The sequence below is a fragment of the Neomonachus schauinslandi genome, chromosome 3, assembly GCF_002201575.2.
Source record: "Neomonachus schauinslandi chromosome 3, ASM220157v2, whole genome shotgun sequence".
In the NCBI taxonomy this organism is placed as follows: domain Eukaryota; kingdom Metazoa; phylum Chordata; class Mammalia; order Carnivora; family Phocidae; genus Neomonachus; species Neomonachus schauinslandi.
In genome coordinates this window covers 126,726,986-126,742,072 of record NC_058405.1, presented here as the reverse complement: position 1 = coordinate 126,742,072, position 15,087 = coordinate 126,726,986, and the positions used below count along the sequence as shown (strand labels likewise).

Here is a 15,087-nt window from a genome sequence, read left to right as displayed (position 1 = left end):
TCTTCCTTCCTTCCTTCCTTCCTTTCTTTCTTCCTTCCTTCCTTTCTTTCTTTCGTTCTTCCTTCCTTCCTTCCTTCCTTTCTTCCTTTCTTTCTTTCTTTCTTTCTTTCTTTCTTCCTTCCTTCCTTCCTTTCTTTCTTTCTTTCTTCCTTCCTTCCTTCCTTCCTTCCTTCCTTTCTTCCTTCCTTCCTTTCTTCCTTCCTTCCTTCCTTCCTTCCTTTCTTCCTTCCTTCCTTTCTTTTCTTTTCTTTCTTTTCTTTTCTTTCTTTCTTTCTTTCTTTCTTTCTTTCTTTCTTTCTTTCTTTCTTTCTTTCTTTCTTTCCTTTCTTTCTTTCTTTCTTTCTTTCTTTCTTTCTTTCTTTCTTTCTTTCTTTCTTTCTTTCTTTCTTTCTTTCTTTTTCTTCTTTCTTTCTTTCTTCAGAGGCACAAGTGTTTTTCCTATTGTTTGGACCTTCAGTGCTGTCTGTAACCTCCCAGCCATCAGAGTTGCGACCACCCTTACCACCAGCACAAATAATCGTGAAGCCATAGGATATGTGGCATTGGGCTTCCTTCTCTACTTAAACTGACCTGAGCTTCGAGGACGCACGGTGTCCTGGTGGCACACTAAGGCTGGTGGCATAAAATATGAACCTGTGAAGAGTGCTTTTAACTAAATCTGCCTCCTGGTGCGACTGATTTGTCCTTCTCAGTGTCTCTATAGCCTGAGTTTGGGTCTTATCATTTCTCTCCTCAGGGATTATTTTAGCCTTGTAACTGGTCCCCTTGCCTCCGGTCATATCAAGGTTGTCCATGGGAATGCAGACCTGATTCTTCGTGCGTTAGGGTCCAAGGTCCTTTGCAGGGCTTGTAGCCCCTGTGACCTGCCTGCCCCTCCTATCTCCAGCCTTGTGTCTCCCCTCTTCCTCCTCTAAGTTTATACATGAAAGAAGTGCCTGTAGTTGCCTGCATACACTACAGTTTCTACGCCTTGGTTTCCTTGCTCATGCCATTAGGATTCTCAGTGAGTTCTTTCTCACCCATCTTTACCTGGCTATGCCTTTTCCAAGGCTTACTTGGAATTTTAGTCAAAAATGGTATCAAGGTACAACTGCTAGCCATTTCCTGAAAATATTATGAAAACCCTCAACTCTCGAAGCTGACAGCCAGCTAACCTAGTGCCACAGTCTTAGAGGAGAGAGAGAAGAGAGAGAAGCAACTGGGGGCACCCCATGCTCAACCTTATGAAGGAGAGTCGCCCCTTCCATCGGACAGCAGGTAGGCAGACAGATCTGTCTCTTATAGGTTCCAAGCAGTTGTTCCTTGAGACAATTAGGATACTTGCTGGCACCACCATTTCTCATGCATCCTTTGGGAAATTGCAAATCCCGAAAATAACAGAAGCACCGGGAGTCAGTGATGAGGTGTGTCCTGGGAGGGGATGTTTCCACAAGTACATGCTAGACTGGGGTGTGGAAAACAAGTGATTTGGCCAAGAAATAGATACAAGGCTGTTCAAGCAGGATTATTTACAATATTAATTAGAAAAATAAAACCTAATGATATAATAATAGTGGGATGTAATAAATTACATACATCCATGGGATATAAGTTATGCAGCTTTTGATCACGTTTTTGGAGTTCTTCCTTTGAAGACTGATATGGACAGATACAAGATTTTAAAGCTGATTGAAGGTATATAAACATATATACAATGTTTCCTAAGCTTTGTGAAAAATATATACAAATACATTCATATAGACCCAGAGAAAAAATAAGAAGGGAATATACTGAAATGTTAAGTCCTAATTCCTGATTGATAGATTTAAAGATGGATTGTGATTGTCCGCTGTTCATGGTTTTCAAATTTCCAATAATGGAAATGTGTTATTTTAGAAATCAGAAAAAAGGAAGCAAATGCAATTTTAAAAACTTAAGAGATTTTTAAAGACTTAGACGTCTTCCTGAAGCTCCATGTTGGGCCAAGTACCCATCTTCTGAGCTGTTGTTAACATTTTCTGCAACTATCTTAATAGTGATCATATTATTAAAACTAGACAGTAATTCCATGAGAGATGGAACTCTGTGTATACATTTTTGTAATCCGGGGTCTAGGACAAATAAATGGTTTTTGAACTAAACTGTACCAAACTGTAAGGTACTTACTATATTGAGCAGTTCAAAGGATGGATTACAATGTACATAGAAGGAAGAGACTGGGAAAAGAAGCCAAAGAAGCAACATGCCGTACCTAGATGGAAATTTGCTCTCAGTCTTTAAAGGATGCATTAGGTAACTTAGAATTTATGGAAGGGGTTTCTAAACTCTTTGAGTATTTATCAATCAGCTTGAGGTGATGTGTATGCAAATACTTTGCGGAAAAGTAAGGATTTCTATGAATACAAGTTGTGATCGGTGAGTCTGAGTTAATATGAAGACTACTTCAGTTTGTTGAAGAATGATCTGCAAGGCCTTTACACCCATCAAGCTAAAGTGTCAAGATTTTCCTATTAATTGCACTTAGGGAGCTGAATATGGTGCTAGCAATTTTTCCAGGCGAGCTCGCTGGTATTGGATAGTTTTCTTAGGTTAAGGAACCTTTCAGAATTGAGCCCTATTTTTATCCTTTGCTTCTCCAGTTTTTGTTTTGCTTGGTCAGAGGCTGTTCATTTTTATCTGAAAATAAGATTGACAAAATGTATGTAGTTTCTGCCTCGCCCAGAGAAGTACAAGGACCATTTGTCTCCTGGAGTTTCCTGTAACAAAGGTATACAAAGAATTGTTTTCTGGGCGAATTAGAGGTAAAAGCCACTTTTGTTTCTTCTCTTATCAAGTGATGAGAAGAGTAGGGACTCAGGTTTCTATTTAAGCCCTACGCTGTACTTTCAGTAGATTCAGCGAAGAAATCCAGGCAGAAGGTCACAGGTGAACACTTTCCATTCTGGGAGGATTGAGGGTTTTTAAAAGACTTTGAAGTGAAATCAACAGTTTCAGAAGAAACTTCTTTCCTCTTTTCTCCTTCTCTCTCTCTCTCTCTCTTTTTTTTTTTTTTAAGAAAAAGTTTCTGGAAATTAAACAGAAAACAGAATTACATGTAATTATTATTTGGTCATATTTCATTGCATTGCTATGACACTTCACGCTGGTCTGTCAGAAACAAAGATAAAACTTCAAGTGACATGATAAAACTTTTAGTTTTAAGAAAGCTTTTCTTTACTCCTTTGGACGCTTTTCCCCCTTTTTTCTCCTTTTTGGATACTGTTTTGAAGTGATTTAGGAGGGCTTCTCTCCTCTTTTTCTGCCTACATAGAAGTGGTATACAGTCATTGTCATTCACTTTCCAATGCCTGACAAATACTGCAGAATGTTTTCTACATAGACTTGTATCTGTAAAGTTTTGATACTGTATTTTAATACAGTATTTTATGAAGTCTTAAAAATAAGGTCTTTAAAAGAATCATGATGAATTTCTGAGAAAGGTACCTAGGGTCATTTATCACATGGTAATCCAAAAAGTATTTGAACTCATTCTGGGTGACAGTTCTTAGTATCATTGTTTTTGAGTATTGCAGCAGAGAGCCCCCAGTTACAGAATTAATTTGTTTCTTTTTGACATTTAAAACATGTATTATAAGTTACTTAGTAGGATCATTAGTTGGTTAATATCCACTTGGTTTTAGAATGAGACTGAAGAGGAAGAATCAATAGAAAGTTAATTAGAAGCCGTCTAGACTAGTATTTTTTTTGTTTTTCCCCCATTCTCATGTCTCGGTGATGATGTCCCAGGCCTAGCCTAAGCAAAACAAAGCTGGTCTTCAGCAACTTTTCATCTCCCTTTACGCATTCTTCTTTTCCTCTCTAAGTTATCCGTCTAGGCATCTTCTATCTTCATGTTGAACTCTTCCCTATTAAGGTCTGTATTTAGTTAGTTACCTTTAAAAAAAGAAACCAGGGGGCGCCTGGGTGGCTCAGTCGTTAAACGTCTGCCTTAGGCTCAGGTCATGATCCCAGGGTCCTGGGATCGAGCCCCGCATTGGGCTCCCTGCTTGGCGGGGAGCCTGCTTCTCCCTCTCCCCGTTTGTGTTCCCTCTCTCACTGTCTCTCTCTCTGTCAAATAAATAAATAAAATCTTTAAAAAAAAAAAAAAAGAAACCAGGAATTTTCTGCAAGACATGATTAACTGATAATCAATCATGCCTTTTAGGGTTATTTGGATTATTGTAACATTAATCCTTTAATATAATGAGACTTAATTGGGGGATAGTATATGACAGTACATCCAAATTGGGATAGTAATGTATACATTTGAAAAGATTATTAATATAATATAATTTTGAAAAGCCAGATTCTGTGATAAGGAAGTTTTAGCTCCATTACCACAGGAGTATATGAGGCGAGAACCTGTAGCTGCATCTGATCCTCTGGACTTTGCTATTTTACTTCCTTATATGTTATCTGAATTTTCACTAGAATATCCAGAAATCATCTTTAAAGGAATGAAAAATATGTCTTCTGCTTTCTCACATACTCTAGTTAGTCTAGCTTTCTTTGAAGAAATTTTTCTCCTTAAGATTACCAGGATATTTTCCCCATGCTAGTTATGTGTTATTTAGACATTCAGTACTACAGTTCTGTGAAATTTTCTGTGAATATTGTACGTTATCTTTCCTTTCTAGATTGCTGTGCTGGGATTTGTTTGCATGTAGACTGCCGCTTGGTTGGTGATCACAAAAGTGCTTTTCATTATACATTTGTCCTAACTGTTCAAATACAGCTTGGTTTTTCTGCCTTTTTTGTTTTATTTCCTTTTTTGGTGCAGCCCAAATTCAAGTGATTTATGTTACTTTCATTTGAGATTAAGATTGATATGATTTGAAATACTGCCCATTATTTTTGTTCCCCTTACATTCAAAATGTGGTTGTTTATTTTCACTTAATTAGCAAATATTTATTGAACACATTTCAAAATAAAAGAATTTGAAGCAATTGAAACATAAGAGCTGCAGGAACATGAGAGAGGATTTTAGTTGATATGGAAAGAATGAGCAGGATATAAATAGGCTCGGCAGAGGCAGCAGGGGATGCCCCTCCAGTGGGAGCTGTGGGGGGGGGGGAGGCAGAGGTGGCAGGGGATGCCCCTCCAGTGGGAGCTCTGGGGGGGAAGGCAGAGGCAGTGCTTGCAGATGAACAGCATCGACATGGGATCAGACATGCGGATGCTGTTCAAATCTGAGATGTTCGCTCTTCTGAACTTCAGGTTCCTTTTCTGTAAGATGGAACTATAACTTGCTCATTAGACAGTGTTATTGCTTTACCACAGACCTGGTGGCTTCAAACAACATAAATGTAATCTGTAGCAGTTGTGGAGGTGAGAAGTCCAAAATTTAGGTCACTGGGCTGCACTCAAGGTGACAGCAGGCTCTTTCTGGGGCTTTAGAAGGACTCCATTCCTTGCCTCTTCCAGCTTCTGGTGGTTGCCATCATTCCTGGGTTGTGTCCGACTCACTTGAGTCTCTCTCTGTGGTCACATTGCTCTTTCCTCTTCTGTCTGGGTCACATCTCTTTTTGTGTCTGTCTTAGAAAGTTCCTTGTAATTGGATTTAGAGCCTACCTGGATAATTCAGGATAATCTCTTCTCTCAGTATCTTTAAGTTAATGACATCTGCAAAGACTTTGCCATATAAGGCAACATTTATAGGTTCCAGATGTCTTTGGGGCCATTATTTAGCCTACTGAAAATATTATAAGAATTAAAGCACACCTTGGTGGCTCAGTGGGTTAAGCGTCTGCCTTCGGATCCTAGGGTCCTGGGATCGAGTCCCACATCAGGTTCCTTGCTCAGTGGGGAGCCTGCTTCTCCCTCTGCCCCTCCCCCTCTCGTGCTCTCTTTCTCTCTCAAATAAATAAAATCTTTAAAAATATTATAAGAATCAAATATAGCAATGAAAAAGGTCTCAGATGGAGACTTGCAGAGAGGTAACTACTTTTATTTCAATAACTTAAATAATTTCTGATTCTCATTCTCTTGCCTTATTAACAGCAGATAGTTTAATCTTCTATTATTTGTTTTTTTATGGATTCTTCTCGGTGTTGTTGGGGTAAATAATAAATTCAGGTTTTATAAATGAGTTACATACAGGTTTAAATATTCTCAATTGAAGGTTTAGACCTACTTTCACTTCTGCAACATGCTGGTGAGGCATTAAGTCCCAGGACGGGTGTTTGCCTAACCCTTGTCCAGCTCTTCATGTTCTGGAAACTCTTGTTCCTCTCAAATTTATTTGAGTACCACAAAGCCACTTAAAGTTCATGCTCTTCTCTTAGCTCTTCCATGTTCCTGATGGGGCTGTGGTACTGTTGCCGTGCTCTTTCTCCATAATGGGATGCTATGGACTCATCTGCCTTGATGTTGCCCTCAGTTATGGCTTCTCCATCATGCTAGATGTAGGGTTTCTACTGGAAGCTGGATGTCTCCTAAGGCTATCCTCTGGTTTGAGCCACATAGCATCATTAAACTTATCTGGTGTTTTATCACCATCAACTCGTCACCCTGAAAGCATTCTCATTCTGGAAGGGGATAGGATACAGTGTCTCTTGGGCCTACACTGTCCATTTTTTCTAGCTCAATCTCTATTCCATCTTTTCCTCCACCAACCTCTTAACTGCAGCAACTTTCTCAGAAGACAGAAGGTGGGTCCCTATATAAGGCAATCAAGGATTGGCTAGGCATGATTCTCCCCAAGCACTTATATCTGTCAGAGATTGATTAAGTCTATTGTGAAGCTCAAAAGTAAATAAAATGTATTTCTGTAATTTTTTTTTCTCTCTGCATAACATATCTTGAGGGCAGAACATAGGATTCTTTAGTGGTAGAGAGAGGTAATGGGTACAAAAAAACACAGGTTGGTAAAACAAGCAAACATCTTGCTTACTACCTTGAAATTGTTTTCCTCTGCAGTTAAAAAAAATATGGATATCATGCTTAGGATATAGTATGTTGAATGTGAAACTATGTTTCATAAGCCTGAAAATACCAGCTGGTTTGTGTGAGAAGTAGACAAATGTAAGAATAGAGAGATTGTTAGGGAGGTGACTTGCCGCTGGATATCTCAGTAACCGTTTACTCTCCCCAACCCACTTCTCTTACAGTTTTCTTTTTTTTTTTCTCTATTTATTTATTTCTTTTGATGTAGTGTTCCATGATTCATTATTTGTGTATAACACCCAGTGCTCCATTCAATACGTGCCCTCTTTAATACCCATCACCAGGCTAACCCTTCCACCCACCCCCGTCCCCTCTAGAACCCTCAGTTTGTCTCTCAGAGTCCATAGTCTCTCATGGTTCGTCTCCCCCTCCAATGTCCCCCCCTTTATTTTTCCCTTCCTACTATCTTCTTTTTTTTTTTTAACATGTAATGTATTATTTGTTTCAGTAGTACAGACCTGTGATTCAACAGTCTTGCACAGTTCACAGCGCTCACCATAGCCCATACCCTCCCCAATGTCTATCACCCAGCCTCCCCATCCCTCCCACGTCCCACCACTCCAGCAACCCTCAGTTTGTTTCCTGAGATTAAGAATTCTCTTACAGTTTTTCAAACTCATTAATAGTAGCACGATCCTTCCAACAGCTTGGGTGGAGAACTTGGTGTCTCCCTTAACTACCCTCTCTCTTCCTCTTCGTGTCCGATTGGTCAGCAGATCCTGTTGGCCCCACCTTCAGAGTATATCCAGATTCTGCCTGCTTCCTACATTTCCACTGCTACTGCTCTAATCCAAGCCATGTCATCTCTCCTCTCATTAATTGCAATATTCTACCAAATGGTCTTCCTGCTTCCACCCTTATACCTTTTAAAATCAGTTCTCCACAGCCAGTGTGATTGGATGAAAATATAAATCAGTTCGTGTTATTTCTCTGTTCAAAATGACTTCTCATCTGACTCCAAGGAAATGCCAGAACCTCACTATGAACTGAAGGGCTTTCTCCAGTCCTCGCAGCTCATCACCATTGCTTCTCTAACCTCTCCTAGTTCTTGTCCCTTTGCTCACTCAGCTTCGGCCACATTAACCTCCTTGTGGTACTTCAAACATAGAGCCTTGCTCTTGCCTCAGAGGCTTTGTTCTTGTTCTTCCTGTTGGGGTCTGCTTGGCTCATGCCCCCTTCTCCTTTGGGTCTTTGTTCAAACATTACTTTCTCAAAGAGACCTATTCTGGCATGCTGTTGAAAATGAATTCTTTTCCCCTACAGCCTCCTCTCTCCCTGTGCCCTGCTCTATTTTTCTTTGTTGTGTTTATCACTGCCTATTAAGATTTACATTTTATTTATAGTCTGTGTCTTCCCATTAGAATGAAAGCTCCCTGAGGCAGTGACTTCTGACTGTTTTATGCACTACAAAATTCCAAGCCCCAAGATGAATGTCTGACACATGGTAGGCCTTCAGTAAATATTTGTCGAATGGATGAATGATTAGTATAACTGCCAGACTACATGGATGTATCCCACAGCAAGTTGGGAGTAGAAAGTATTTTGAGCAAGGGTCACATTGACACACATGTTCTATGAGGTTTGCTATGGTATCAATGTCCAGGTTGGATTGGAAGAAAGAGAAACTAGAAGTTTGGAGATTAGTTAAGAAAAAGTGAAGGTCTAAATTGAAATTGTGACAATGTGAGGGGTTGTTGAGAGACATTTGGAGGGAAAATCCCTGGTATCTGGGTATAGTGGAAGTGGAGCATAGAGGAGTGGCTATAAAGATGCAATGGAGATAGGAGAATTTAGGAAAAAGCAGTTTGAGAGAGAAAAGGGAAGATGACTTTGTTTTCAGGCTTATTTTTCATTTTGATAAAATGTACATAACTCAAAATTTACCAGTTTTAAGGGTATAATTCATTGGCATTATGTACATTCATACTGTTGTACAACCATCACCACTACCCATCTCCAGAACATCTTTATCTTCTCATAGTGAAACTCTGAGCCCATTAAACAATAACTCCTTGCTCCCCAGTCCCTGCAACCCCCATTCTACTTTCTGTCTCTACGAATTTGTCTATTCCAGGTATCACATATAAAAGGAATCCTACAATATCGGTTCTTACGTCTTCTTATTTTACATACGATATCTTTAAGGTCCATCTGTGTTGTAGCATGTGTCAGAATTTCATTCCTTTTTAAGGCTAAATATTCCATTGTATGTGTGTCCTACATGTTGTTTGTCCATTCATCTTGATGGTGGACACTAGGTGTTTCTACCTGTCATGAATAATGCTACTATGAACATTGGTATACAAACATCTGTTCTAGTCTCTGCTTTCGTTTCTTTTGGTTATATGCTCAGGATTGGCATTGCTGGAATTGTTTAATATTTTGGGGGAACCACCATACTGACTTTGGATTTAGACAAACTGTTTGAGGTGGTGGAAAGTCTAACAGTTGGGACTAGAGCATGAGTAAAATCAACTGTAGCCAGAGATTTCATCTCAAGGAACTCAACAGACGGGATGGCTGAAGGAGAGTGAATTAGCTTAAGAAAGGGAAAGAAAAGATTTTAGCCAAGGATTGCATCTTAGGAGGGAGGAGGAGCTATGCGAGCTCGTCAATGAGACAGAAAAAGAGCAATTGGAGTTAGAAACAGAACCCAGAGTGTTGATGCACACTTAGCTCAAACTCATCCATATTCATTGAGAACTCTTTCAGATGAATAAGCTTCTATTTAAGTATGACATTACTTTCAAGGGTTCGGGTGTTGTAAGTCACAGATCACTACTGAGTGTTGAATGTTTGAGACACAGATACTTTTCAAAAAGGTCCTAGAAGTACCTAAAAAAAGCGAAGGATTTCTATATTCCTTAGTTGGCTGTTCTTCACTTCCTGTTTTGCATTAGTAATTTCACAGTAACTTTTCTTTAACCTTTTATTGAAATATGATATACCTTAAGAAAAGTGAACAAGCCATATGTGGACAACTCAGTGAACTCTCAGATGTTGCATAAACTTGGATATCCAATACCCAGAACAAAACAGTATCTCCCACACTCAGTTGTTCCCATCATGCCCTGCTCCCTCACCCACTCTCCCCATTATCTTGATTTCTAACACCATAGATTTATTTTACCTGTGTTGAACTTTATGTAAGTGTAAGCATGTAGTATGTACTCTTTGTGCCTGACTTCTTTCATTTAATATCATGTTTGTGAAGTTCACCCATACAGTTGTGTGTTGTTGTAGTATGTATTCCACTACTTATTACACTGTTTATACCATTCATTCTCGTGTTGATTGGCATTTGGGTAGTTTCCAGTTTGGGGCTATTATGAATAGCACTACTATGGACATCAAGTTTCTTATTAAAATAGGAACTTTGCATGTTATGTTCCCCTCTGTAAAGTTGTTTTTGCTTATTTCATTTAAATACCTTTCCTCCCAAGCGCCTTTCTAAAAGACCACCTAAAATATATTTGCCTGAACATTAGTTTTGAAAGGATAAAGTGCCACAAGAAATTAGGTTTCTTCAAAATTGTATGTTCTTGCATAAAAATTTTTCCTTCTAAGCATTTAATTTTTCTGAACTATCCAGACTATGTATCTTAAATGCATTTTGAACCTGTCAAAATTTTTCATCTCTTAATGGGGTGAATTGTTCCACTTTGAGGCAAATATTTTAATTTTGGCATCATGACAAATTGGAGAAAAAAGAATAGCTCCCTCATCCTTAATGCAGATTTATTATCAAACTTAATTATAATTTACATAGCAATAAAAGGAATTGGCAATTAGCAAAAAGTGCATTGTGATATTTTGTCATTTTTCTCCTCAGGTTACAGTCTGCTTTGGTATAAAAAATCAACATTACTAATTCAAGATTGCTAAAATAGTATCAATCTGGCTATTCTAGACTTGAGTTGAAATTTGCTATATTTAATAAAGATACATACATAATATGATTTGTAAATTTGTATGGGTACATGTGTCCATATATATTTCTTTCTACCTACATGTTTGTCTTTTCTCTCTATTCATTTGTCCATCCATCCATCCACCCATCTATCCATCATTCTGTTGACATACTCACGGAAACATTCCTTACAGAAAGAACAATGGAAGACCATGAGCTGGTGATTGAAGTGCTATCTAACTGGGGAATGGAAGAAGAAAATAAACTATACTTTAGAAAAAATTATGCCAAATATGAATTCTTTAAAAACCCAATGGTAAGTGAAATCCCCATTAATAGTTATGGGAAATAAATGAATTCATTAAATGTTATTTTACTTTATGTGAAGAAAAGAGTCACCATAAATCAAATACAATTCTCTATTCGGTAAATTGTAGGTAAAAATTCTGTTCCGTGAACGTCATAGTTACGTTTCTTCGTACTCTAACAATGATTAGTCAGCGTTATCACAGAAATTCAGATTAACCATTTTGGGGAGCTATTTCTTCTTTTTCTTTTTTCTTTTTTAATTTCTTCTTGTCAATTTTTTTAATTCTTTTTTTTTATTATGTTATGTGATAGACATTGGGGGGGTATGTGCTATGGTGAGCGCTGTGAATTGTGTAAGACTGTTGAATCACAGAACTTTTTCTTGCTTTTTAAGAAAAAGAAGATAGTATACATTTAATTTGGGGAATCAATTATTAGATATCCTTAAGCAGCTCCAAAATATTATAGTTTAACACTTTTCATAGAATTTAGGAAATTTAAGTAAGAAAATTTCTAAAGTAAAAACAGATTGATGATTGTTGGGAGTGCTATAGCTTAGCCAAAAATTTCAGATTGACATGAATCTTGCTGTTCCAAAATATTTTTTCAGTGCAGTAATGACTGAGCTAAGTAGAAATGAGTTAAAGACCAGAGCATTATCTAATAAATACTACTTTCATGATAGTTCTCTTTAAAAGAAAAGAAATATGTGTCACATTCTAGTGAAGATCTAGGGATCTGGAGAAGTCAGAATAGCCTCTGGGCTCATTATTTTAAATTGTTTTTGTCTCTGCAGCTGTAGCATATTTTTACATGAAGTTTTGGATAATTGGATTGAAATGGTCCTTTATGAAAAATATATGATACACACTATAATAGAATATTTTCAAACCCTGAAAGACCTCTTACGTTCTCTTTTATTTGAACCTATTAATAAAAACATAATGGGATGACCTTTGACAAAGAAAATAAAAGAGTCCTAATAAAAATCAGATAGAATTAGAATTTGAAGGGAAACTATTTTCTTGTTGTTAATCTTTGTTAAAAGCAAGAATTTAAAAGTATAGTTAAAGGCATATGGTTTTAGTGCTTGTTTTTGGTTATATTTTATTATTATTATTATTTGAACAAGGCTGTACACTCATTTTGTAGACCTAGAGCTGTGGTTCTCAACTGGGGGCGATTTGACAATGTCTGGAGACATTTTTGCTTGTCATTCCGGGGGTGGAGGGACAGGGGGGGCTGCTAGTAGATAGAGGCCAGGAATGCTGTAACTAATACCACAGTATTAGACCAAATGGTAATAGAACCGTCGTAAAACCCCATCCTTGGAGGAAGTATAGTAGTCTATATTTTCCCAAATGTGTCTGATCATAAAAATTACCTGGGGGAGGAGAGAGGACCCAGACCTACTGAATCAGACACTCTAGGAACGAGGCTTGGGAATTCCTATTTTAAACAACTGCCCTAGGTGAATTTTATGATTGAACGACATTGAAAAGGACCTGACTTTTAGTTCCCTGGCCCTACAAGTCCTGGTTCCTTTACGTGTGGCTGTGACCTTGGGTATACCCCTTACTTCTAGGATCCTTGACTTTGTGGCATGGAGTTGATGGTCCTTTATTACCTGCCAGAGTGCCCACAGGACTCAGGGAAGACACAGGGGAACAAGCACGCTGTCATCCTGAGGGCAGTGTTTTGAACTTGACGAATGTGGCTCTCTCTGCATCCGCATTATCTGAGGGTGCTTGCTAATTTTGGGGCCCTACTCCTACCTTCTCATTAAGATACCTGAACTTAGAGTCCAGGGATTGGCATTTTGAGAAGGACTTTAGGTGAATTTTCAACACACTGATTTAAAGAACTTTTGCTCAAGCTTACTATATCGGTCATAATTGAATCTTTTCTAACATGGCTTTTGAAATAATGTAACCTGTATCTTTTCGTCAGTATTTTTTTCCAGAGCATATGGTGTCTTTTGCAACTGAAACCAATGGTGAAATATCCCCCACACAGATTTTGCAGGTAAAATATATTTCCATTAAAGTATGTAAGTAACAGTGTAATAAAGGGAAACTTTAAGGTCCATATTTTTACATGCCCAGATTTTGAAATGTTATACCTCGATGGACGAATTTTTGCTGGAGGTGAACCTGAAAGAAAAGAAAGAATAGGGAAGAAAAGAACAAAACCTGAAAAAAGAAGTCCCTAAATCAGGAAAGGCTCCTAACACCAGTATTCTTTCTAGTTTTGGCCAATTGTCAAAGGATTTTCAGTGTTTAAAAAATGTGTTCAAAAAATGTGTATCATGAAAGGAAACTTGGAGAATTTTGCTCTGTGATGTGTTTAAAGACTATGTTAGCCTTTTTGAAAAATCAAAATCCCCAGTAAATTGTAGACATTTTGCTAACAGATATTTAGTATTAACCTTTATAACAAATGCTCCCAATCCTATTTGTGATAAAATATTTAGCAACTAAGTGAAAGGAGAAAAAAAGATATAAAAAATATATATTTTGTACATTGATGTGTCATTAGCTATGTTGGATACTTGAGCAGAATTCTGAAATGTCTTAGCTGAATTAAGAATACTAGTTATTTAATTAAAAATCACCTTAGTTTTGCATCTTTGGGGCTCATTCCTTCCAAACTGGCAGTGGCTTTACGTGATCATTTTAAAAAGATATTTTCATTACAATAAAAGGATGATTTTCATTATTTTATTTTTTGTAGATCAGTAGATTTCACATCAGAAGCTCCGCAGTTGTTAACAGGTTAATGTTCAGCAATGTCTTTATGTTGGTTACTGTTTGATCTAAGCCTACGGATATGGTCATACGCACTCAGTATTCTCTGATCTTTAAAGAAGGCCGCTTTTAATATTTCCTATATAGATACTACTTTAAATATATTGGTATTTAAACATATCGGTAAATACATTGGGTGGTACGGATCTGTTTTCTATGGGCTTTTTAATAGGTTATATTTCATTTTTGCTCTTCATAATATTTTAGCAATATGATTAGTCTCAAGAGATTTTCCTAAAAGTGTCTTCTGTGCTACCGGGTTTCGCAGACACCCCATCAGAATACTAGGCTGAATGGCAGGGGCAGCAGCAGCTGTGCGTGAGGACCCCCCGGCTCCCAGGCCCTCTCAGTGCCTCACCACTGGATTGTGACAGGGTGGTGGGTTGGAGTTTTTATTGCACCTCCTTCCCCCAGTTCTTCTCTAATATAGTTATATTACTTTAATGTGAAATTACAAAAACAAGAAAAATCATAGCTTTGGAATCAGATATCCCTGCATGTGCCTCTGACCTTTTCTCTCCACTGAGGCAATGTTTCCACTTTTTAAAATGTTTCTTCTCTTTCTAGAATGACCTCTGTGACTCCCTTTTTAAAATTTAATTGGTTTGGTTTAATAACTTGGAAAGCACTCAAACTAAAAAACCTACTTGCCTGTTTTGCATGTCAATTAATAACTGTGGCTCATTACGTTAAAAAATTTTTAATAATTTACTTAAAAACATACATATCTCTTCTCAGCATTTCCCTGAGTAGCCTTTTAAAATATGTCACATCATTTTAGGTAGTAATTTCTCTTACTTTCAGTTTTTCTATTTTGCATTTGTTTATTCATAGGGATTTCTGTTTTCTTCTTTTAATGAGATGCTAATGCATTTCCACTGTCTTATTAAGGATGCTGAGTACAACCACTCATACAGAGCTATTCCTTTTCATTCTCATTTTCCTGACCAGCACATGCCTACTGTCTCAGTTCATTATTACTTTGTAACAAACTATTCCAAACCTTAATGGCTTAAGTACCCACTCACATTTTGCCAGCAATTTTGTGGGTCAGGAATTCTGAGAGGGTGTAGCTGGGTGGGTCATCTCTGAGGCAC

General features: G+C 37.7%; 1 protein-coding gene across 2 annotated transcripts in view; it reads left to right on the top strand.

Annotated features, from left to right (window-relative positions):
- GRB14 (growth factor receptor bound protein 14) overlaps window positions 1-15,087 on the top strand; it is a 113,364-nt gene that overhangs the window by 76,262 nt on the left and 22,015 nt on the right. For both annotated transcript variants that reach the window (XM_021702907.1, XM_021702908.1), the window contains 2 exons: window positions 11,069-11,190; window positions 13,134-13,208. In XM_021702907.1, coding sequence (XP_021558582.1) covers window positions 11,069-11,190; window positions 13,134-13,208 — 197 coding nt within the window. The remainder of the gene's footprint in view (window positions 1-11,068; window positions 11,191-13,133; window positions 13,209-15,087) is intronic.